We start from the raw sequence: 26,871 nt of genomic DNA on the forward strand, positions 1-26,871 counted from the left end.
TTTTTCGATATAAAACTAACACTTTCGATAGCGAATAAATCGAAAACTATCAATTTTATCAAAAAAATGTATAAAACGTTTTTTGCTTAAAATTAACATTTTTACCAACTTTTGCGATTAAAATATAATAAAAAAATTCCACCCACGAGATGGGGTGGCAACCACCCCCATGGTAAAAGCGCCTTTCGGCATGATATAGATTTTGAGCCTTGGACTATCCACTACTACTTATTCTCAAATTTTCAAGCAAATCGATCCATTCTGTAAATTTTGTCCAATTTTAAGCTTCATTACTTGGACTATAAATATTATTGAAAAGTTTAAACGCAGAATGAAAGATTACATTATTACCGAGGGCCAAAAGTCCTTGAGAACTTCTATAATGTTTATTTTATTAAGTAACACAGGTGAAAAAAAAAAGAGAAAATTCAGTGTGATTTTTAATTTCAAATATTTCATTTAAAAAAACAATTTGTTTATTCTAAGGGACATTCGGCCATCGGTAATAATGTTATCTTTAATTCTGCGTTTAAATTTTCCAAAAATATTTATTAGTTTTCTCAGTATTCGAAAAAAATTAATGCATTTAAACAGCATTGGGCCACGATTTTGCGCCTTCCTCTTTAAGGAGAAAAACATTTAAATTTTTTAAATTACTTACCCTTGTTGATTCCTCTTGTCTTGAATATCTTTTATTTTCTACCGGTTCATTAGATTTTGGTGTCGTTCTCCCACCAGGTTCTATATATTGCCTAGAACAAAGAACACAAAACTTAGTTACCATTAAAAAATATGAAGAAAATAATTCTGGGTAATAGGTAGGTTGAATTATCTATAATTTTTTTTATTTGGTTCATTGTGTCTCAACTACAAGGTTATTGACACATTATAATATAAATAAATAATAAATATAAATTTTACATTACATTATAATTTTTCAATACAGAGAAGAAAAAAGAGGAAATGGAATACCCCCTATTTATTTCAATCTAAGTTCTTCGCCAAAATGGCACATGAAAATTAAGCAATTAATTCAGTCAGTACAGTTTTATTAGTGGAAAAACCCATAGTCGGTGGTAAGTTTAGTTATTCCATTTTAATTCATTTAAACATGACGTCAAAGAAATATATTTTATTCCTTGCAGGGTTTTTCTTAACACCTGTTTCCATCCCTCAGTCCTGTGTAGTTATTTCGTACTGTTCTGCGTTCCGTTTTATTAATAAGAAGGTAAATACCCGAGGGTTAACCTACCGTGACTTCCAGCTACATAAAAAATATTACACATTTCAGTCAAAGAGCTGGGAGCGGATTTTGTGCGTGATAAGTAATATGGAAAAACTATACGGAGATATGTTGAATTAGTTGTGTACATGACTTTCACCAACGGCCGGAAACCAGAGTTGGGGCCGAGGGTAGTTATAAGGGGTCAAAATCGCGGATTTTATTATTTTTTTTATGACGCTCATGATCGAGATAGTGCACCAAAATTTGGGAATAAGTAGGTCATGACGTACCTAAGTAAAATCTCTAGGGGCTCAACGCTGCGCGGCCGACAAAGGGGTAGGGGTAGGGGTGAATATAAAAAATATAAGGGGTTTTTTGCGACGTTCGTGATTGAGATAGTGCACCAAAATTTGGATATAAGTAGACCATGACATAAATAATTAAAATCCCCAGAGCCGGAAACCAGAGTCGGGAAGGAAGGTAGTTATAAGGGGTCAAAATTCCGTTTTTATTATTTTTTTTGTCACGCTCATGATCGAGATAGCGCGCCAAAATTTGGGAATAAGTAGGTCATGACGTAGATAAGTAAAATCTCCAGGAGTGGAACGCTGCGTGGCCGACAAAGGGGTGGGGCAGGGGTGAATATAAAAAAATATAAGGGGTTTTTTGCGACGTTCGTGATTGAGATAGTGCACCAAAATTTGGGAATTAGTAGACCATGACATAACTAAGTAATATCCCCAAAGGCGAAAACCAGAGTGGCGGACGAGGGTAGTTATAAGGGGTAAAATTCGCGGTTTTTATTATTTTTTTTGTGGCGCTCATGATGGAGATAGTGCACCAAAATTTGGGAATAAGTAGGTTATGACATAACTAAGTAAAATCTTCAGGGGCGGAACGCTGCTTGGGGTACAAAGGGGTGGTAGGCAGGGGTGAGTATAAAAATATATGGGTTTTTTTTGCCGTTCGTGATCGAGATAGTGCACCAAAATTTGGGAATAAGTAGATCATGACATTACTAAGTAAAATCTCCAGGAGCGGAACACTGCGTGGAGGACAAATGTTGTGCCGGGTCACAAAAAAAATAATACACACTGCGACTTTGACCCCTTAAGACTAGCCTCATCGCCAACTCTGGTTTCCGGCTCTGGGGCTTTTACTTAGCTAAGTCATGGTCTACTTATTCCCAAATTTTGGTGCACTATCTCCATTTAGCACGTCGCAAAAAACCTCATATTTTTTATATTCACACCTACCCCCACCCCTTTATCGGCCACGCAGCGTTCCACCCTTGGAGATTGTACTTCGTTACCTCATCACCTACTTATTCTCAAATTTTGGTGCACTATCTCAATCTAGCACGTCGCAAAAAACCCCTTATATTTTTTTATTCACACCTACCCCCACCCCTTTATCGGCCACGCAGCGTTCCATCCCTGGAGATTGTACTTAGTTACCTCATGACCTACTTATTCCCAAATTTTGGTGCATTGTCTCGATCATGAGCATCACAAAAAAAAAATAAAAACGGCGATTTTGACCCCTTATAACTATCCTCATGCCCAACTCTGGTTTCCGGCTCTGAGCATTTTACTTAGTTATGTCATGGTCTACTTATTCCCAAATTTTGGTGTACTCCCTCAATCACGAACGTCGCAAAAAAACCCTTATATTTTTTCTATTCACCCCTGCCCCACCCCTTTGTCGGCCACGCAGCGTGCCACCCCTGGAGATTTTACTTAGTTACGTCATGACCTACTTATTCCCAAATTTTGGTGCACTCTCTCGATCATGAGCGTCACAAAAAAAAATAATAAAAACGGCGATTTTGACCCCTTATAACTACCCTCATCCCCAACTCTGGTTTCCGGCTCTGGGGATTTTACTTAGTAATGTCATGATCTGCTTATTCCCAAATTTTGGTCGACTATCTCAATCACGAACGTCGAAAAAACCCTTTATATTTTTTATAATCACCCCTACCCCCACCCCTTTGTCTGCCACGCAGCGTTCCGCCCCTAGAGGTTTTACTTAGTTACGTCATGACCTACTTATTCCCAAATTTTGGTGAACTATCTCGATCATGAACGTCATAAAAAAAATAATAAAATCCGCGACGTTGACCCCTTATAACTACCCTCGGTCCCAACTCTGGTTTCCGGCCGTTGGTGAAAGTCATGTACACAACTAATTCAACATATCCCCGTATAGTTTTTCCATATTACTTATCACGCACAAAATCCGCTTCTAGCTCTCCGACTATAGTTTAATAAAAAGAAATTTAGAAAGAGATCCAATTATAAAAATTAGAGGGAAAACATATAAAAAGAAAAATGGAAACAAGATATTTAGGTATTATAATAGACGAACAAAAATTATTTACAAAACAGATGAATTGTATCTGTGAAAAGGCAACAAAGATCATGCATAGCATCGCTAGTCTAGCACAGAAGGAATATAGAATTTCATTCCGACAGATGAGAATATACCTAAGTACAATACTTGCATCAATTGTAGGGTACGGTTCAAGTGTATGGGCACATAGATTAATAAATAAAAAAAAAATGCAGAAAAATTAAATAGAGCTCAGAGAGGATTTCTTGTAAGAATGACGGGAGCATTTGGAACAACTAGAATAGAATAGAAATATGCTTTATTGTCACTGAAAATTATACAATTTTATGGACAAAGCTTAACATAGATTCACGAAAAAGATATACATAACAATAACAATAACAAATACAATTTTATAAAATTAGATAAATCGTCAATAAAAAAAATATATAAACAAGTTAAAAAAAAGTGAAGTAAAAAACAAAAACCAATATATTGCAAAATTACTATAAATTGCAAAATTTAACCTACAACATAATATAATAAAACACAAACAAAGGAACTAATAAGTTTAAGCTGCTGTATGTGACACCCAAATATAGATAAATACACTTTAGTTACTTGTACATTACTGTGATTTCATAGTTAGTCATTAAGAAACTCTTCTACTGAATAATATGGTCTTTTAGATAAATGAGCTTTTGTCATTTTACGGAACTTGAGAAAGGATGTTGCAGATTTAAGTTGTAAAGGGAGATGGTTGTATAGTTTTTTTGCGGAATATAGTATAGATTTCTTTACTAACTCAGAAGACGGGATCGGTAAATAGACATCAAAAGTTGAATTTCTGGTGGAGTAGTCATGATGAGGCCTTGCTGGAAAGACATGCATGTGTTTACGAATTAAGCAAACAGTTTCTAAAATATACAAAGATGAAAGGGTTAAAATTTCGTGATCTTTAAAGTAACTTCTGCAATGGGTTGTTCTTCTGAGGCCAAACAGATATCTTATTGCTCTTTTTTGTAATTTGAAAATAACATCAAATTGGGCAGCTGTACTAGACCCCCAAAAAGGAAGACCATATCGAAGATGCGACTCGAATAAAGAAAAATATGTTATTTTAGAAGATGCTAAATTGAGTTCCTTCGAATCAGATCTTATGGCATAGCAGGCCGAGGCGAGTTTCTTACTTAACAAATCGATATGAAGGGACCATTTGAGGTTGCTGTCTAAAAGAATACCAAGAAATTTTACAGAATCAACGGTAGAGATCTGGCTGCTATTCACAAGCAGGGGTTGAAGAGCACCTTTATATGATAATGCTACCGTTTTATCCACGTTAAAGGAGAGTAAATTAGAGTCAGACCAGGTTTTTATCGTAAGAAGATCAGAAGTTATAGTTGCATGAAGAGTTGCAATAGTTGAGTTGCTCCAAGTGATACTGGTATCATCAGCAAAAAGAAAAATTTTTCCATCGATTTTTAAATTAGTGATGTCATTTATAAAGATCAGGAAAAGTAGAGGACCCAATACTGAACCTTGTGGTACTCCACATATAATGTTTTTGAGACTAGAGTCAGTATCATTTGCTCTAACCAATTGTTTCCTATTATCTAAGTAAGATTTAAACCAATTCAAAGAAATACCTCGAATTGCAACACAGGCACTCACAGTTTTAACTGGAGTAATGCCAATGCATTTAGAAACACAAAAAAGAGCATGTAATTATTGGCTAAAAAAAGAAAAATATGAAAAAATAATACAAATAATAGGATTAGATATAAGAAATAAAAGAGAATTAAAAGAAATAATAAATAGAAAAAGACAAAATGAATGGGAAAATTCAACAAAATCTAGACGTTTATACAATTTTATACCAATATTAGAAAACATTCCAAATTATTTTAATCCAAAACAAGGTTTAATACACTTTCTAACAGGACATGGACCGTACCCAACATATTTGGAAAGATTTAACTTAAAAGATGATGCATATTTTGAATGTGGAGAACTAGGTACACCAGAACATATAGTGTTACATTGTGAAAATACTATAGAAAATGAAGAACATAGAGAAATGAGAAGAAGATTAGAAAGAATTGAAATCAGAGATATATTACAAAATGAAGAATATTTTGAAATATTAAACAATCTAAAAAAACAACAAGAAATCTATAATAATAGAAGAAGACAACCAATAATCCAACCCTGATGAAGTTGAGTAAGCTAAAGTTAAAATAAATAAAATAAAACATAAATTCAAAAATAGATATTTACATACGAAGCAAGTTTTCAATCCTAATAGCAAATAATTAATATTGAAAAATATCAAAAATTACTAAAAGATTTTTAAATTGAAAACTTACTGGTACATCCCCATGTATACGCCTCCAAGACTTCTACAATTTGCAAGTCATATGGATGCTGCAGTAAAGACGATAGGGAAGGAATTCTAAACCTTGCAATTCAAATCCCCCGTCTGCAGCCGGCTAGGAACTGAAAGATGCACCATAGTTACTCTACTGAGTAATAAGAAAATAAAATAAAAATGTGTGTACCATTTTTATATATTCGGCTGCAATACGAAGGAAAAACAATCTTACTTTTTACTTAGAATAAGGAGTGCAGCCAGTCTCTTTAACTGCAGTTTTCTGCTCTTATTAGAGCGTCATCAGAAGGAACGTAGGCACTGTTCTCCTTAATCCAATCAAATCGCATCGAAATGTTTTCCCAAATATTGCAGCCAAAATGATGGTAATGGGTGGCTAGCGCCATCTGGCCGTAAAAATACGAAGCAAGTTTTCAATCCTAATAGCAAATAATTAATATTGAAAAATATCAAAAATTACTAAAAGATTTTTAAATTGAAAACTTACTGGTACATCCCCATGTATACGCCTCCAAGACTTCTACAATTTGCAAGTCATATGGATGCTGCAGTAAAGACGATAGGGAAGGAATTCTAAACCTTGCAATTCAAATCCCCCGTCTGCAGCCGGCTAGGAACTGAAAGATGCACCATAGTTACTCTACTGAGTAATAAGAAAATAAAATAAAAATGTGTGTACCATTTTTATATATTCGGCTGCAATACGAAGGAAAAACAATCTTACTTTTTACTTAGAATAAGGAGTGCAGCCAGTCTCTTTAACTGCAGTTTTCTGCTCTTATTAGAGCGTCATCAGAAGGAACGTAGGCACTGTTCTCCTTAATCCAATCAAATCGCATCGAAATGTTTTCCCAAATATTGCAGCCAAAATGATGGTAATGGGTGGCTAGCGCCATCTGGCCGTAAAAATACGAAGCAAGTTTTCAATCCTAATAGCAAATAATTAATATTGAAAAATATCAAAAATTACTAAAAGATTTTTAAATTGAAAACTTACTGGTACATCCCCATGTATACGCCTCCAAGACTTCTACAATTTGCAAGTCATATGGATGCTGCAGTAAAGACGATAGGGAAGGAATTCTAAACCTTGCAATTCAAATCCCCCGTCTGCAGCCGGCTAGGAACTGAAAGATGCACCATAGTTACTCTACTGAGTAATAAGAAAATAAAATAAAAATGTGTGTACCATTTTTATATATTCGGCTGCAATACGAAGGAAAAACAATCTTACTTTTTAATTAGAATAAGGAGTGCAGCCAGTCCCTTTAACTGCAGTTTTCTGCTCTTATTGGAGCGTCATCAGAAGGAACGTAGGCACTGTTCTCCTGTTCTCTTGGAGGCGTATACATGGGGATGTACCAGTAAGTTTTCAATTTAAAAATCTTTTAGTAATTTTTGATATTTTTCAATATTAATTATTTGCTATTAGGATTGAAAACTTGCTTCGTATTTTTACGGCCAGATGGCGTTAGCCACCCATTACCATCATTTTGGCTGCAATATTTGGGAAAACATTTCGATGCGATTTGATTGGATTAAGGAGAACAGTGCCTACGTTCCTTCTGATGACGCTCCAATAAGAGCAGAAAACTGCAGTTAAAGGGACTGGCTGCACTCCTTATTCTAATTAAAAAGTAAGATTGTTTTTCCTTCGTATTGCAGCCGAATATATAAAAATGGTACACACATTTTTATTTTATTTTCTTATTACTCAGTAGAGTAACTATGGTGCATCTTTCAGTTCCTAGCCGGCTGCAGACGGGGGATTTGAATTGCAAGGCTTAGAATTCCTTCCCTATCGTCTTTACTGCAGCATCCATATGACTTGCAAATTGTAGAAGTCTTGGAGGCGTATACATGGGGATGTACCAGTAAGTTTTCAATTTAAAAATCTTTTAGTAATTTTTGATATTTTTCAATATTAATTATTTGCTATTAGGATTGAAAACTTGCTTCGTATTTTTACGGCCAGATGGCGCTAGCCACCCATTACCATCATTTTGGCTGCAATATTTGGGAAAACATTTCGATGCGATTTGATTGGATTAAGGAGAACAGTGCCTACGTTCCTTCTGATGACGCTCCAATAAGAGCAGAAAACTGCAGTTAAAGGGACTGGCTGCACTCCTTATTCTAATTAAAAAGTAAGATTGTTTTTCCTTCGTATTGCAGCCGAATATATAAAAATGGTACACACATTTTTATTTTATTTTCTTATTACTCAGTAGAGTAACTATGGTGCATCTTTCAGTTCCTAGCCGGCTGCAGACGGGGGATTTGAATTGCAAGGTTTAGAATTCCTTCCCTATCGTCTTTACTGCAGCATCCATATGACTTGCAAATTGTAGAAGTCTTGGAGGCGTATACATGGGGATGTACCAGTAAGTTTTCAATTTAAAAATCTTTTAGTAATTTTTGATATTTTTCAATATTAATTATTTGCTATTAGGATTGAAAACTTGCTTCGTATTTTTACGGCCAGATGGCGCTAGCCACCCATTACCATCATTTTGGCTGCAATATTTGGGAAAACATTTCGATGCGATTTGATTGGATTAAGGAGAACAGTGCCTACGTTCCTTCTGATGACGCTCCAATAAGAGCAGAAAACTGCAGTTAAAGGGACTGGCTGCACTCCTTATTCTAATTAAAAAGTAAGATTGTTTTTCCTTCGTATTGCAGCCGAATATATAAAAATGGTACACACATTTTTATTTTATAGATATTTACAATTATAATAATAATAATTCAATATAAAATAAATAAATAAAAATAATAATTCAATACATAATTCATGAAATTTAAAAAAAACTACCAACTCTCTTCTGAAAATAGAGGGACTGTCTTTATAACTTAGAAGGGAGTTGATAGTACCAAAAATATTTCAAATTGTTTATTTAAATTTGTTTGTTAAACGTAATTAATAGATATGGCAAATTGTTAATTGTAAAAATAGATTTAATAGTTGAGTAAAAAATGTAAAAATATAAAAAAAGAAAAATATCTGTAATTTCATCAGGAAAAAACGACCTGGATTAGTCACTAGAGGCCAGGTCATATGTAGAGATAATAAATAAAAAAAAAATATCTCTCCGACTATTTGTATAAAGTTTACTGTTTTTTCGATTAAATTTGAAGTTGTGGATGTATCTTTACCGCGGCAATATAAAATCAGGTGGTCTGCATATAAGTTGTACTTCACTGGCATGTGAATAATCGTACAGATATCATTATTGATAGTTATTATGAATAAATTGTAACTTAGAACTTATCCTTGGGGTAGTCCTTGGCGTACATATTGCAGTAAAAATATCTATTTACTTACTCCGAAGCGTTATAACCCTTCGTGGGTTTTAGACGACTCGCAACATGCCTCTTCTCTGCCTAGAGCAACCTCTATCCAATACTCCACGCCCATAACTTTCAGGTCCCCTGCTATATTATCTCCTCACCGGAGTCGAGGGCGTCCGCGTGGTCTTCTTCCAGTTGGGACTTCCTCCCATTACTGTTCTTTGGTCAGAATGTCTTCTGATGTGTCCTGCCCATTTAAGCCTTCTAGACTTTATTTCTTTTATGATGTTGGCATCTCGGTAAAGTTCTTCGAGCTCTTTGTTAGTTCTTATCCTATATTGTCCTGCTGCTTCATCAAGCACAGGCCCAAAGATCTGCCGTAGGACTTTTCTTTCCCAAACACGTAGTCTCTCTTCGTTTGCCTTTGTTATCGTCCACGTTTCGCTTTTATACATTACAATGTGTCGTACTATTGTTTTATATACTTGTATCTTTGTACGTCTTGTTAGTTGTTTCGATTTTGTAACGTTTTGAAGGGCATAAAGGCATCTGTTGCCGGCTTGTATTTTAATGTTTATTTCTTGTGGTCCGTTATTGTCTTCAGTTATCGTTGTTCCAAGATACTTAAATTCTCTAACGCGCTCCAAGTTAAAGTCATAGATGGTGATCGATTCTGTCTCTGCTTTGGTTATTGCGGCTCATATACATATATTTAGTTTTATTTTCATTGATCAGCCATCTTCTCTGCTTCCTCCTCGAATCTGACGAAAGTCTCCTTCATCCTTAATAGTCCAAGTAAGAAGCTTAAAGTGGGACAAAACCTCGCAATTTTTACAGAATGGATCGATTTTATTGAAAATTTGAGAATAAAGAGTGGATAGTCCAAGGATCAAAATCTATATGATGCCGAAAGGCGCTTTATCCATGGGGGCGGTTGCAACCCCATCTCGGGGGTGAAATTTTTTTATTTTATTTTGACTACAGAAATTGGTAAAAACAATTATTCTAAGCAGAAAACTTTCTATACATTTTTTTGATAAAATTAATAGTTTTCGATTTATTCGCTATCGAAATTATTAGTTTTATATCGAAAAAATCAATGTTTTTAATCAGTTTTCTGCTAATAACTCAAAAAGTTATCGTTTTATCAAAACAACTTTGCTTAACAAAAAGGTACATTTTGAAAAAATAAACAAAACTTTTTTTTTATTTTTCTTTAAGATGAATAGTAAACGAGCTATACTTCATTATATGTTAGCTCTTCTTCGTCAAATGCTAAATATTGTAGTTTCAAAGTCAAATAACGGAAATACTATGCATTTTTCGAGGAAAACTTATTTAAACTAATTTAAAGTATTTAAAAATATCTATCTCCAGAAATAAAGAAATAAAAAAATAGTTTCTAGCTCAAAACTTAAGTGACTTATAATAAAAAGAATGTCAGTCCCTATTTTTTTCAGCGAAAAAGTGATCGGAAAGTTTCCCGTACTTACCACCCTAATTAAAATTAGTCATTAGAGGTTTGACCGTCTTAGAATGATTAGTTTTTTTTTAATGGAGATAAAAGCGAATATCGAATTTTTGTAATATGGTAAAAATGCACCTTTTTCAGAATAGAAAGATTAGCATCAGAGATACGAAAAAATATTTAACTATAAAATTATAGCCTGTTTAATTTTCAAGAACATGGTTGGCAAAAAAATTTTCTACGCTAAAAATTGAGTGAGCTATTGACAATCAAATCTTATAATAACATGCAAAAATCACCTTTACCAACCTTTTCAAACACACCTTTTTGCGACTGAGGATTTTAAAAGGATTTAATATTAATAACCTTATATATCTTGTAAAACCTACAAAATTATTTTTTAAAGAACTTTCTAGGATAAGAAACAAAAAAGTTACCATTAAAAAATCAATATATTTTTTGAAAAAAAAGGAGCAATCCAATTGGAAGCATAATAATGTAAGTTAGTGGTGTTTTTAGTCATTGGCCTTATTGATACTTCTTTATTTATGTATTATTAATAGATTCTAGAAGTTTGACTGGCTGAGAATGATTAGTTTTTAAAAAACTGGAGTTAAAAGCGAATAACGAATTTTTGTAGTTTGGTAAAAAATGCCATTTTCTTCAGAATAGAAAGATTAGCATCAAAGATACGAAAAAATGTTTAAATATGAAATTGTAGGTTACTTAATTCCCAAGAACTTGGTTTAATAAAAAATTTTCTACGTCAAAAATTGAGTGCATCGTAAATGAGTATAATATCGAAAAACATTGATTTTTTCGATATAAAACTAATACTTTCGATAGTGAATAACTCGAAAACTATTAATTTTATAAAAAAAATGTATAGAACAATTTTTGCTCGAAATTAATATTTTTATCAACTTTTGTGGTCAAAATATAATAAAAAATTTCCACCCCCGAGATGGGGTGGTAACCACCCCCATAGTAAAATCGTCTTTCGGCATCATATAGATTTTGATCCTTGGACTATCCACTACTTATTCTCAAATTTTCACACAAATCGATCCATTCTGTAAAAATTGCGAGGTGGAAAACTTTGGTTCCTGGACTATTATAATCTGGTTTTTCCTATTAAAAATATTGTTCATTTGTTAAACAATATTTTAAAGTATGTCGCCAATAAAGTTGACTAGGTACTTGATGCGGAAGAAATTATAAAGGAAAAAAGTGTTCTGATTCCAAACGAATATAAATATAAACAATATAATATACGTATTTACACTGATAGTTTACTATCTATTATTAGAATCGATAATAATATGCAGTTTGCAAACAATATCAACAACAGGTACGTATATTTTTCCGGTACTGTAATTACTACGCTGATCTAGTTCTCACTGAGATATGACAATAGCTTTTCAATTAGAGTACTAGATAATTATCTAGTTTTATGTTAAAGGAAAACTACGATATCGGCTGAAAAGATGAGCACTTTATGCAAATAATAGTATTATTTATCATTCTGTAACAAATTTTTTAACCTGATTTGCAAATATGTAGGATGCTGGTAGAATGCCGGTTTTAACTGTACTCGTATATGGTTGCTTGTAGTCGTTTGAATTTAACCGATGTATTTTCAATTCCGAGAAAACGTAAATAAGTATTGGATTCAATGTACTCAAAAAAAATTTTCATATTTTCAGTAGTACCTTTTCAAATTTAATTTGTTGACCCTAAGTTAACTAATGAAATTCTTCATTTGAAAATTGTAACCTAAATAATATGAAGGTTTGAAGATTGTAAATATTTTTTTCTACATCTTAATACAGGTATTTTTTCTATATCTTAATACAGATTTTAATGCTCTACAAATAGTTTCTCATGACTATTGATGTAAAATAATAAGGGAAGCAGGAATTGAACAATTAGAATTTTACATTGAGTTTCCTATGGCCCGTTTTCCAATTCACCACCCGGTATATTTAGTCTATTTATAACCCTCGGCCCTCGGTAATAATGCAAGCATTCATTCTGCATTTAAATTTTTCAAAAATGCTTTCCAAAAACATACCTACGCACACTCACAATGTTAAATTAACAAAAAATAATTAGTAAAAAATTATTAAAAAATAGTAATAACAACAAATAACTAATTTAAAATTATTTAATCAAAAGTTAGTCCAGAAAGCCACTGCGCATCCGCTAGGGAAAATATTCTAATTCGTATTTTTTGCACAATCTTACTCAAAAAGGACTCCTTTTAACAAATTTGCATGTTGCCATGACCAAAAGGTGATCAATAATTTTTTAAACGTTTTTTTTTTGTTTTTTTCCTAAAATTATTTTTTTGCATGGAAAAAAGTTTTTTTAGGTTTTCTGGATCATTCCAAATAGAAAAGGTCTTTAGTGACTTTTCTCTAAAAATGATAGTTTTTGACATATAAGCGAATAAAAATTTAAAAATTGCGAAATCGGCCATTTTTAGTCCTCAAAAACTATGTGAAAAACTGAAAATTTGAATGTTGCCAAGGTAGGTAGATATTCTTTAAACATCGATTGATGAAATCCCTAAGAGTTTTTTGCAATACAAGATTCAAAACTTCTTTGTTTTTTAATTGCTAATCAAGCGTGCGCGACACTATTTTCCACCGACAGTATGGTGCAAATGAAAGGAATAAATTCGTTATTTCGTAAACCGGCGACTTTAAGGAAAAATCCCGACACAGGTCGATTTTTATTTTTAAGTTGTGATATTGTGGCATATATGATATACTAGTGACGTCATCCATCTGGACGTGATGACGTAATCGATGATTTTTTTAAATGAGAATAGGGGTCGTGTGCTAGCTCATTTGAAAGGTTCTTCAATTCTCTATTCAGTAATATAATATTTATTATTTATTAAGCTCAACAGGCCGTGAAGGCCTAGGGCTGAAAGATTTAATTTTTCCTTACAATTACTATTACATATTTATATATAATGCTATATCCTATACTACTATAATATATACAATATTACATTTGTTTGTATAAAACACTTAATACTACACTTAACATTATAGTCTTTCCATACATTTCTTCACCACTTCCTTCCATTGTTTTCTGTCCAAAGCTTTTTCTTTCCAGTTTACAATATTACTTTGTTTTAAGTCTTCATATACGCTGTCCTTCCATCTCCTTCTTGGTCTTCCTATTCTTCTTTTTTGTATTGGCTTACGTAATAGAACCATTTTTGGCATTCTCGCCTTTCCCATTCTTTCTATGTGTCCTAAGTATCGGATTCTCTGTGCTTTGATTGCCGTCGTTATTTTTGGTTCATTATATAGTTCTTCAAGTTCCTTATTATTTCTTCTTCTCCATTGACCGTCTATTTTCACGCCTCCATATATTGCTCGTTGTATTTTCCTCTCCCATCTTTCTAAAAGGTCTATTTCTGATTTTTTAAGCACCCATGTTTCACATGCATATGTAGCTGTAGGTCTGATAACTGTTTTGTAGATTCTTATTTTTGTTTTTCTTGACACATCTTTGGATTTCATTAATGGACGCAATGCTCCATACTTTTTGTTTGCTTTTGCTATTCTTGCTTTTATTTCCCCTTCCCCATGTCCCTTTTCATCTACTTTTACACCCAGGTATGTAAATTCTGAAACTCTTTTAAATGCGCATACATTTTCTCCTTCTATCTCCAATGTGAAATTGTCTTCATTTTCTTTATCTGTTTCTCCCATTATCATGTATTTTGTCTTTTCCTTATTTATGAGAAGACCAAAAGGTTTGGCTTGTTTTATTATATTGCTCATTAATTTTGTTAGCTCTTTCTTACTTGTCGATAATAATGTTAGATCATCTGCGAATGCAATACATTGGTGGTCATTTTTAAAAATCGTTTCCTGTGTGCTTATTTTACTTTTCCTGATTATTCCTTCCAGTATTACATTAAAAAGAGTCGTTGATAGTGGGTCTCCTTGTCTTAATCCTTCCTTTGTTTCAAAATTATTTGATTTATGTCCCTTCCATGCTATTTCGTTTGTGGAGTTATCCATAGTCATCTTTACCATCCTGACGATTTTACTTGGTATGCCCATTTCTTTCATTAGTGCGTACATCTGTTGCCGCTTTACCGTATCATAGGCCTGTTTAAAGTCGACGAACAGGACGTATACTGCTATTTTATGTTCGTAGCACGTAGTTTGGATTTCTTTTAACGCAAATATTTGGTCTGTCGTCGACCTATTACTTCTGAATCCTGCCTGATATTCGCCCAATATCTTTTCCGTGTATTGATTCAGCTTTTTTCTTAAGATGTTTGTCAATATTTTGTACACGACTTCTAGCAACGCGATACCTCTATAATTTTCACATCTCATTTTATCACCTTTTTTATGTATGGGGCATATCCTTGCCCTGGTCCATTCTCCTGGCATTCTTTCTGTTTCCCATATACTTTTTATCAGGCTATGTATCTCCTTGTGTAGTCTTTTTCCTCCTGCCTTTATCATTTCCGCCGATATTTCCGTTATTCCTGGGCTTTTATTGTTTTTTAGCCCTCTTATTTCATTTTCTATTTCTTCCCTCGTAGGTGTTTCTATTACTATATGGTCATCTTCAATTTCCTGGATTGTTCCCCTTTCTTCTTCGTTTTTGTTTAAAAGTTGTGTAAAATAAGTTTGCCAATTTCTCATTATTTCCCCGGGTTCATTTATTAATATTCCTTCCTCATTTTTCATATATGGGTTATGTTTCTGATATCCCCTTTCCATTTTTCTTGTTTCCTGGTAAAAGGATCTTATTTCCTTTTTTTGGAATTTTTCCTCTATCACTTTGAGTTTTTCTTCGTTGTATTTTCTTTTTTTATTTCTGCATGTTCTCTTCATAATTCTCTTCAATTCTCTATATTCTTGTGTGCTAATGTCACTATTATTTCTTAAGTTTTTTATTCTTATTTTTCTAATTTCTTCTGCTATTTTTTGACATTCCTCATCATACCATTCTTTTGCTTTTTGTTTTCTATTACCTTTAATTAATATTTCTTTACTGGTGTTTAAAACTGCTTCTTTTATGCTTTCCCACTTTTCTTCCGGGTCTAGTGTTTCTGGTTCTTCGTTTAGTCTGCTGGTTATTTGTTGTTCGTACTTCTTCTGTGTCATATTATCTTTTAGTATTGCTGGGTTGAATTGTTTTTTGATTTCCTTGTCCCTTTGATTGTCTTTCTTTATATTAGCATTTATTCTATAGGCTGCTCTTACCAAAAAGTGATCTGAGTCACATTCCGCTCCTCTCATACTTTTTATATTTATTATATTATGGGCGTGCTTCTTCTCTATTAATATGTGGTCTATTTGATTTATTGTCCTTTTGTCAGGAGAAATCCACGTTCCTTTATGTATATCTTTTCTGCGTTGGTATGTGCTTTTTATTACCATTTGTCTTTCTGTGGCAAAACCTATAATTCGTTGACCATTATCATTTGATACATCGTGTTTACTGTATTTTCCTGTTATATTTTCATATATATCCTCTTTTCCCACTTTAGCATTGCAGTCTCCCATTACTATTTTGATATCAAATGCTGGTAATCTGTCATATTCTCTCTCTAGTTGCTCATAGTATGCATCTTTGTCTTCTTCGGTGGCGTCTTCTATTGGTGCATGTACATTTATTATGCTTATGTTTCGTTGATTCCCTTTTAACCTGATTGTGCACATTCTATCTGATATCGGCTTGAAATTCATCACTCTGGTTTTCCATCTTTTCTGTATGATAAAGCCTGTTCCTAGCAATCTGTTATTCCCCCCACTTTTAAAAAATACTATATCATCTATTTCTACTATTTCTGTGTCTAATTGTTTTGTTTCTTGTAAAGCTAATATATCTATTTCATATCTTTTTGTTTCTATGTTTATTCCATGTCCATACCTCCTCATTTATTTTTATTTTTTGAAATCCTACCTTGACGTTTTTTCCTTCCAATTTAGCCTCTTTTGCCTTCGTTCTGATTTTACCCTGTATCATCCGTTCATTTTTGTCCATGTCGTCATTAATATATATTTCTTTTCCCTTTATGTCTCTCAATTTGCCTTTATTTTTCATAATTTCTTCTTTGTCCGTTGCATTTTCGAGCTCAATCAAGCAGGATTTACTTCCAATTTTTCTTGCGCTTTTTATTTTTGTCTCAACTTTTAGTGCATTGCATAAAAAATCTTGGACGTTATCTTTTGTTATGTTTTGATCGTAGGTATCCATATCTACTCCCTGCAGTATTATATTATTTCGTCTTTTGTCCTTTTCCATTCTGTCTATTTTATTTTCCAATTCTTCCACTTTTTGTTGGGTTTCTCTGTTTTCCTGTTTCAGCTTTTCATTTTCTTGTCTGAGTTCCTTCATTTCCGCTCTGTACTCTTTTTGTTCTTCTCTTAGTTCCCTTATTTCCATTGTGATAATATTTAGGCTCTCCAATATTTTTTCTAGTTGCCTATCATTCCCAGGCGACCGATGTACTTTTTTACTTCTGCTATCGTCTGCCTCATCTTCCGATTCATCTCCTCTTTTTCTTGTCTTTTCGTCCACACTATACTCGTTCTCAGCCATTTTGTACGTAGCGTTAACTGGGCACACCCGTTTCAACCACGCGGAGGTATGCCCAATTATCCACGCACCAAAATTGCTTTTGTTTTTCGGCAGGTGTTTCTATTTTTTTTTTAAATCCGGCAACACCGCTTGAAATTTGACCAGCGTTCGCCAGTGTTTATAAGCTTATCTGTTAGCTGTTAACCTCACTTTTATTTGTCCGTTTAGTATTTTATACTATTTTTTACCGTTTTTACTTATATTATTCTTGCATTAGGTAGGGCACAGTTTATACCTTACCTTTTTCACTCACTCAGCATTCAATGTTCGCTGCACCACGCGAAAATCGGGTAAAATGCAGGCGAAAATTACACTTTGTTTTCTATCTAATGCCACGTTGCCCATTCAGTAATATAAACATTTACATAATTATTTATACAGGGTGTCCAAAAAAATTTTATTAAATTAAATTATTTGACAAAAAAAGAAGTAGAAGGACACCCTGTATAAATAATTATGTAAATGTGTACATTACTGAATAGAGAATTGAAGAACCTTTCAAATGAGCTACCACACGATCCCTATTCTCATTTAAAAAAATCATCCATTACGTCATCACGCCCAGACGGATGACGTCACTAGTATACCATATATGCCACAATATCATAACTTAAAAATAAAAATCGACCTGTTTCGGGATTTTTTCTTAAAGTCGCCGGTTTACGAAATAACGAATTTATTCCTTTCATTTGCACCATACTGTCGGTGGAAAATAGTGTCGAGCACGCTTGATTAGCAATTAAAAAAATTAGGAGTTTTGAATATTGTATTGCAAAAAACTCTTCGGGATTTCATCAATCGATGTTTAAAGCATATCTATCTACCTTGGCAACATTCAAATTTTCAGTTTTTCACATAGTTTTTGAGGGTTAAAAATGGTCGATTTCGCAATTTTTCAATTTTTAATCGCTTATATGTCAAAAACTATCATTTTTAGAGAAAAGTCACTAAAGACCTTTTCTGTTTGGAATGATCCAAAAAACCTAAAAAAGCTTTTTTCCATGCAAAAAAATAATTTTAGGAAAAAAACAAAAAAAAAACGTTTAAAAATTTTTTGACCACCTTTTGGTCCTGGCAACATGCAAATTTGTTAAAAGGAGTCCTTTTTGAGTAAGATTATGCAAAAAATCTGAATTAGAATATTTTTCCTAGCGGATGCGCAGTGGCTTTCTGGACTAAGTAGAATGACGATTTGCCATTTATAAAAAAAATAAGTCATTACAACAACTTCCATATTCTCTAGCAATAATTCAAACTGATTTTCTAACAACATAAATGGCATTTATGCCCGGTTGCACCAACAGATCTTAGGCTTAAGTCGAGAATATCATAAGAATTAATATAATATAATTATAATATATTACAATAAGAATACCATAATATAATAATAGATATAATTGATAATAAGGTAAGAATCTAAAATTATGGTGCAACATAAGTGACACTCAAGGAGGCCCTATCTATAAGTAGAGCTTAGCTAAGCTGGAGCTTAAGATCTGTTGGTGCAACCAGGCATTAATCATGAAAACATAATCACCTAGTTGTTAAGCCACTTTAAAAAATAAGTAACTGTAAGTAATGACTTATTGAGTATTTTTCAACTTCATCCACAATATGTTTCACATCTTTGCCTACATTTGTGACCACAATACAGTCATTAACGCTGACACTCAACCAAAACGATACGAATGGAGAAACCGTTATAACAAAGAATATAAGGAGTGGAAAAACAATAAAAATCATAGTGCTCTAGGCTATGAAAAATATTTTGTAAATAAATGATATTTTTTAATTAAGACTAATACTGTCTTTTAGACTCTTCTTATATAGAATATTTATATTTATACTCAGTGACATTATAAAAGTATTACACCCAGAATGAATAATTACTTGAACTTAATTTTTTGGTAACAGAATGACTATATTTAAATCATACTATGATTCCAAAAGACTGGAACACTGCAGTGACAGTGTTACACAAAAAAGGTGATATAAAGTTTAAAAAACTGAGTGAGGCCAATGTCCAGCAGTGGACGCGATTAGCTGATTGTTAATGATGATGATTATTGTGGGGCATACCCGCAATAGACTTTATGATAATAAAATGGAATACGGAGGTGTTAAAAGGTAAATTAGACAACTGAGGTGTGGGGTGATACTCTCGGGGACTCACCAGATACCCTGAGAAATAGGCTGATGCAGTAATAACCAAGACTTATCTAAGAAGACAAAAGAAACACCATAAGACGAAAGACTGATGGTTGAAAAAAACTTGGAAGATCGGGTAGATGTACAAATCCTTTTAAAAATTAAATATTAAGAGGCTCATAATTTGTTTTCTGGTTGTTATATTTACTTCAGCAAAAATGATCCGTAACGATGCATGATACAAAATTATATATCCCACATCTTTTTCCGCTAGATAAATAACATGTGTTTGATAAAATTAATTAAATTATAAAAACGCCTTTTTCATAACATGGCACGGGGAAGTATTTGTAAACTATGCGGATGGAGGCGATAATTGATTTAATTTAAATCGAAAGTCGTTATGTGATAGATCATAAAATTGTATGAAATACTAGATTTACACCTATATATTATTGACATAAACAGAACTTAATAAAAATTTTATTATACGTATTTTTAGGAGTGAAAGTGAATACATTATCATTTTCTTAGTCTGAGATTTATGTTATTTAATTTTTAAATAACTTTATCCTTGCTTATTTCTACGAGAATATTGTACAAGGTTTATAAGGTCGAAAATTACAAGAAGATTACACCAGAGGACCAGAATGCCATGGAGAGGTCTCTTACTTTTGCTTCTGCGATATCAAGGGTTTCATACAACACTTTTGCGAAGATGTTAATGACTATGATGATAAAATGACCTGTACCTCATGGACCAGGAATCTCCATTAATCCACTTTTTTCTTCAAACCATCCAACAGCAATCATCAGATGAAAGGTCAAATGAAAAAACCGCTGAAGACGAATTCCCAAGACGAGAATATACTAACCTCAAGAGTTTATCAAAGCTGAACTAAATGACCCAGGGATAGACTTGGGCCTATCGAAGGATGCTGCACAAATCTTAGGATCACGAGTGAAAGATAAAAATCTGTTGGCACTAGGCACCATGTTTTCATAGTAGAGGCATCGTGAAAAAGTGTTCGCTGAATATTTTTCACTGGTCATGAGTCACTCGTGTAGTGTAATAATATTCCTGCAGTAGTAATTAAACTGGGAGCTGACAATTGATTGATTCTTCCAAGAGAGGTCTGAAAGGTGTCTTGTTGCACACTGGTAATATTTATGCATCGGTACCTGTTGCTCACTGCATGTATCTCAAATAAACGTATGAGGATCTTGAGCTCTTGCTAAACAAAGTGAAGTATGGTGAGTATTGTTGGCAACTCTGTGGAGACCTGAAAATGATATCTATGCTTTTGAGTTAGTAGTTTGGATTCACAATGTATCCATGTTTTTGGTGCAGGTGGGACAGTCTAGCACGATATCGACATTGCAAAATGTTCAGCGTGATGCATTAGTTGATCTATAAGTAGTTTTGTTGGCTCCCCTTTGCATAAATTTGTTGCACTTGTTTGTAGACCCTCAAATTCGAACCTTAAAATCCGACAGATTGTTCCAGAATATAATGACCCACGATGAATCTCAAGCATGGAGTTAGTTATTTGATAGAAGTTATAGACGGTTTTCTTGGCAACAACAAGTCTCCAAACAACAACGAAATTGTAGCCATCATGGTCGAAAATGATAAAAAATCTGGGGTGCAATATGAGCCTTGCTGATTACTGCTGGATCTTGAACAGGAACTGGCTTAAACAATTCACAAAAAAAAACCACAAAAGGCAGTTTTTAAGTAAAAAGGACTATTTTATTAAAAAAAGATAAATTGTTTAAGGTACATTATTAGTCCAGGAACCGAAGCTTTTCACCTCGCAATTTTTATAAAATGGATCGATTTGCTTGAAAATTTAATAATAATTAGTGGAAAGTCCAAGGATCAAAATCTATAAGATGCCGAAAGGCGCTTTTACCATGGGAATGGTTGCCACCCCATCTCGGGGTTGGAAATTTTTAATTATATTTTGACCGCAAAAGTTGATAAAAACGTTCATTCTAAACAAAAAATGTATACATTTTTTTGATAAAAATAATAGTTTTCGATTTATTCGCTATCGAACGCCAATGTTTTTCGATATTATACTCATTTACGATTCACTCAATTTTTGCCGTAGAAAAAAATTTCAAACCAAATTCTTGGGAATTAAATAACCTACAATTTTCTATTTAAACATTTTTTCGTATCTCTGATGCTAATCTTTCTATTCTGAAGAAAATGGCATTTTTTATCAAACTACAAAAATTCGTTATTCGTTTTTAACTCCATTTCCTTTAAAACTAATCATTCCAAGCCAATCAAACTTCTAGAATCTATTAATAATACATAGGTAAAGAAGAAAGAATAAGGTCAATGGCTAAAAACACCGCCAACTTACATTATTATGCTTCCAATTGGATTTCTCCTTTTTTTTTCAAAAAAATATATTGATTTTTTAACCGTAACTTTCTTATTTTTTGTTAAAAAATAATTTTGTAGGTTTTTAGAATATCTATAAGTCTGTTTAAACAAAATCTTTTTAAAATCCTCAGTTATAAAAAGAGGTGACTTTGAAAGGATTGGTAAAGATGGTTTTCGTATGTTATTACAAGTTTTAATTATCAATAGCTCACTCAATTTTTGCCGCAGAAAAAATTTTTGTAGAGCGATTTCTTGAGAATTAAATAAGCTTCAATTTCATATTTAAACATTTTTTCGTATCCCTGACGCTAATCTTTCTATTCTGAAGAAAAATCCATTTCTACCAAACTACAAAAATACGTTACTCGCTTTTAACTCCATTTTTTTTTTCTAATTATTCTAAGCCGGTCTAACTTTTAGAACCTATAAATAATACATAAATAAAGAAGACCAAATAAGGCTGATGACTAATTTTAATTAGGATGATGATTAGGGGGTTTTGTCTGAACACTGTTTCGCTGAAAAAAAAAATAGGAACTGACATTCTTTTCATTATACGTCACTTAATTTTTGAGCTAGAGACTTTTTTTATTTCTGGAGACAGATATTTTTAAATGCTTTAAATTAGTTTGAGCAATTTATCCTCGAAAAATGCATAGTTTTCCCGTCTTTTGACTGTGAAACTACAATATTTAGCAATTGACAAAGAAGAGCTAACATATAATAAAGTATAGCTCAATTACTATTGGTCTTGAAGAATATTTTGAAAAAAGGGTTTTGTTTGTTTTTTCAAAAGATATATTTTTGTTAAGCAAAGTTGTTTTGCTAAAACGAAACCTTTTTGAATTATTAGCACAATACAACACGTTGATTTTTTTTTATATAAAACTAACATTTTTGATAGTGAATAAATCGAAAACTATTCATTTTATCAAAAAAATTTATAGAGAGTTTTTTGCTTAGAATGAATGGTTTTACCAACTTTTGCGGTCAAAATATATTAAAAAATTTCCACCCACGAGATGGGGTGGCAACCACCTCCATTTTGATCCTTGGACTATCCACTACTTATCTTTAAATCTTCAAGCAAATCGATCTATTCTGTAAAAATTGCGAGGTTTTGTCATATTTTAAGCTTCATTACTTGGACTATGTGCCACACTTTTCCTGAAAACCTGGCGTGCTGGAAAAAACGAATCACAGAATTTTGATTGGAAATATTTTTCATGAAAAAAAATGTGTTTGTGTTATTCCAATTGAAATACTGCAGTAGAAAAAAACTTTCTTTTCTTTCTTTAGGTATTTAACGCACCAACTGAATTATTGCAACAATTAATATTCAATCAAGTAAAATTGTAAAAAACAATGGATTGTAAAGAACCGATTAAGTGAATAGTTTAGTAATTGTGAGAAGAAACATTTCACTACTGTTATGTAGGTGATAATCATCTAAGTGGCGTTTAATGTTTTTAAAGATTTGTAGGTAACCACTGTTTTTAGACAGCATGGGAATATAGTGTTCTGATAGAAAAAATTTATGCTGTGTACATCGTAGTATTTAAAAAACGAATGATTTATTGAAATTTTGATTTTTAGTAAGAAGTTATATTTTTTACAATAGAGGTTATTTAAAAATATAATCCTAAATAGTAAATATAGTCGAAGCAAAAAAAGCACTGAACCCCCGAGAAAAAAAACCAAAAGACGGATCTTAATAATTCTTTTTGCATTCGATTCGTGAATGCGCCAGGAAACTTTGTGAACCGGAGCCATTATATAATATTGAAAAACTGCATACATAAAATGCATTCTTAAAGTGCATCTCAAACTCAAACAGACAATAAAAAAAATCAGAACTCGTCAATTATCGGCGGAAATGAGTTCAATTTTGTTACTCTGGGGTTTTTGGGGGCGCTGAAAACGAATATGACGTCGTAAGTGATACCTGGAGTACCTGGTGCCCAGTTTACCTACTGTTTACCTCGTGACTAATGATTTTTGACTAATTTTTTAATGAATTTGCCGAAAACTCCAGAAGACGAGGTAAACAGTAGGTACCCTGGGCACAAGGTACTGAGAACACTTCCGATGTCATATTCGTCGTCAGAGAACCCAAAAACCCCCGAGTAATAAATTTTGACTAAATTTTTAATAAATTTGCCGAAAACTCCAGAAAACGAGGTAAACAGTAGGTACCCTGGGCATCAGGTACTTCAAAGGTCACTTCCGATGTCATATTCGTCGTTAGCGACCTCAAAAACCCCCGAGTAATGATTTTTGCCAGGAAAACGGCTTTTATTTTTCTTTGTACCAGTTCTCGAATTTCTTTGGGATAATTTTGACCCTTGGGTTTTCTTATAATTTGTTTGATATTGGTTTATGCTGCTTATTATACAGGGTGTCCCGAAAAGATTGGTCATAAATTATACCACACATTCTGGGGTAAAAAATAGTTCGATTGAACCTAACTTACCTTAGTACAAATGTGCTCATAAAAAAAGTTACAGCCCTTTAAAGTTACAAAATGAAAATTGATTTTTTTCAATATATCGAAAACTATTAGAGATTTTTTATTGAAATTGGACATGTATTATTCTTGTGGCAGGAGCATCTTAAAACAAAATTATAGTGAAGTTTGTCCACCCCATAAAAATTTTATGGGGGTTTTGTTCCCTTAAACCCCCCCAAACTTTTGTGTACGTTCCAATTGTTTCATTATTGTGATACCATTAGTTAAACACAACGTTTTTAAAACTTTTTTACCTCTTAGTATTTTTTCTATAATCCAGTTTTTATCGAGATGCGGCATCTTTTTTAATATATTTACATAAAAATTTTATGGGGGTTTTGTTCCTTTAAGGCCCCCAAACGTTTGTGTAGGTTCCAATTAAACTATTATTGTGGTACCATTAGTTAAACACAGTGTTTTTAAAACTTTTTTGCCTCTTAGTCTTTTTTTGACAAGTCACCTTTTAACGAGATGTGGCTTCTTTTTCAAAATATACTTAAAAATGCAAATTATAAATAAATTTTCAGCTTATTAACATGTCTCTATAATCGTACTTAACCATATACAAATATGTGGTGGATTCGACAAATATTCAAAATATGTCGATAAAAACTGGCTTATCGAAAAAATAATAAGAGGTAAAAAAGTTTTAAAAACATTGTGTTTAACTAATGGTGCCACAATAATAATTTAATTGGAACGTACACAAAAGTTTGGGGGGTTTAAAGGAACAAAACCCCCATAAAATTTTTGTGGGTGCACAAATTTCACTTTAATTTTTTTATAAGATGTTGCTGCCATAAGAATGCCACATGTCCATTTTCAATAAGAAATCTCTAAGAGTTTTCGATATATGAAAAAAAATCGATTTTCATTTTGTAACTTCAAAGGGCTGTAACTTTTTTTGTGTGCACTATTGTATATAGGTAAGTGAGGTTCAATCAACTTATTTTTGACCCCAGAATATGTGGTATAGTTTATGACCAATCTTTTCGGGACACCCTGTATATTTATGGTTAGTTTCTCTGCTTCTTTATCAAGTTGTTCATTATTTTTGATTGGTATATTTAGCTCAATTCTGTCATTTAACTTCTGCCTTAAGCTAGCCCAGTCCGTTCTGTTATTGGTTGGTAGGGTTATTTACTCTTATTAAAATATGCTCACTAATTGTTAGTAGTATTAGAGAGTAATGAGATTTGGGACCATCAGCTTCTCCTATTTGCATAAAATTTGTTGTGACTTTTCTTGAAATGAAAAAGTCATTTAAGTAGAGTTGTTTTATTTTTATCAGTGAGCCAATTTGGTGTATCTCCGATATTAAACTTATACCGACTTTTTAGTTGTTTAAAAACAGTATCACCTGCATCCACTCTTTGTTAAAAAACACACAGATTCTTTACTCTATCATTTTATCATCATCAACATTTTATCTTTTATTCGTTTCAATGGATTGTTATAGTGTTCCTATTTGTAAAACAAGTTAGCATTTTCCATAAGACACATTTGTTTGTTGTGCTACTGAAATGAATACTTTTGGATATCATCAAAAACGAATTAGTCTATGCGCCAGAGGGATCACCGTGTCCTTTTCAATTCTGATGGACAAACTCAACGGTTTCTTATGGATTTTTGGCTGCTGATTACAAATTTCGAGGGTGTAATTCGATCCAAGTGGTCAAAAAATTGTTATAAACAATTTAATTGTTTATAAATTGTTTATAAGTCTCTGGCTTATAAACTAAAAGGGATAAAAAAGAATGTTTCAAATAAAATTTGTTCATTAATAAAAAACGAAGAAAAAACGTTTACTAAACTTAAATCCAACAGTTAGAACTGAAGATATTGTAAAATTAGTGCACAATGCAAATTGCAAATTGCAAAAAAGGTATTTTTCGAAGCTCTATCAATCGTAACTCAGCTTCTACGCTTGCAAATGAGCCTTATAAGGTCTCATTTTAAATCTTCGTTAAAAGGCTTCTAAACAAAGTTTGTTAAATTACTTTATCTTTATTTGTTTTAAAGTTATACCCGTTTGAACTTATAATTTTAAAAAAAAATTGTACATTAATTTGTTTATAAGGGTTTCAAGTAAATTTGAGCTGTAAACATTTATACTTTAATTAACAATAATGATAGAAGAACTCAAAAGGAACATTCTGAGCTTTTTAAAATGTTCGTAAATTTATTTTTGGTCAAGATATCTATATTTTAATGGCGCGCTATGAGGCGCAAAATCGGCTCACAGTCAAGTATGTAAGTATATTTCGGCGCTTTATCGATTGTACCTCGGCTTCTACGCATTCAAATCAGCGAATATGTGATATCCATATAAAAATGGATCGAGCTCTTTTACAGCATCATCATTTCATATAGAACGGGCATTTATGTTGTGGCGGCATACACACAATTGACGTGCCTTGGTGATGTTGCAAAGGAATAGATCCACTTTATATGGATATCATATAGAGAA

At 32.7% G+C, this 26,871-nt stretch overlaps 1 protein-coding gene across 1 annotated transcript in view; it reads right to left on the reverse strand.

Annotated features, from left to right (window-relative positions):
- Positions 1–26,871, reverse strand: part of LOC126888883 (uncharacterized) — a 173,871-nt gene that overhangs the window by 42,029 nt on the left and 104,971 nt on the right. Inside the window, exon 2 of the mRNA XM_050657316.1 lies at positions 662–752. Within this exon, the coding sequence (XP_050513273.1) occupies positions 662–752 (91 nt within the window). The remainder of the gene's footprint in view (positions 1–661; positions 753–26,871) is intronic.

The sequence above is a fragment of the Diabrotica virgifera genome, chromosome 7, assembly GCF_917563875.1.
Source record: "Diabrotica virgifera virgifera chromosome 7, PGI_DIABVI_V3a".
Taxonomy (NCBI): Eukaryota; Metazoa; Arthropoda; class Insecta; order Coleoptera; family Chrysomelidae; genus Diabrotica; species Diabrotica virgifera.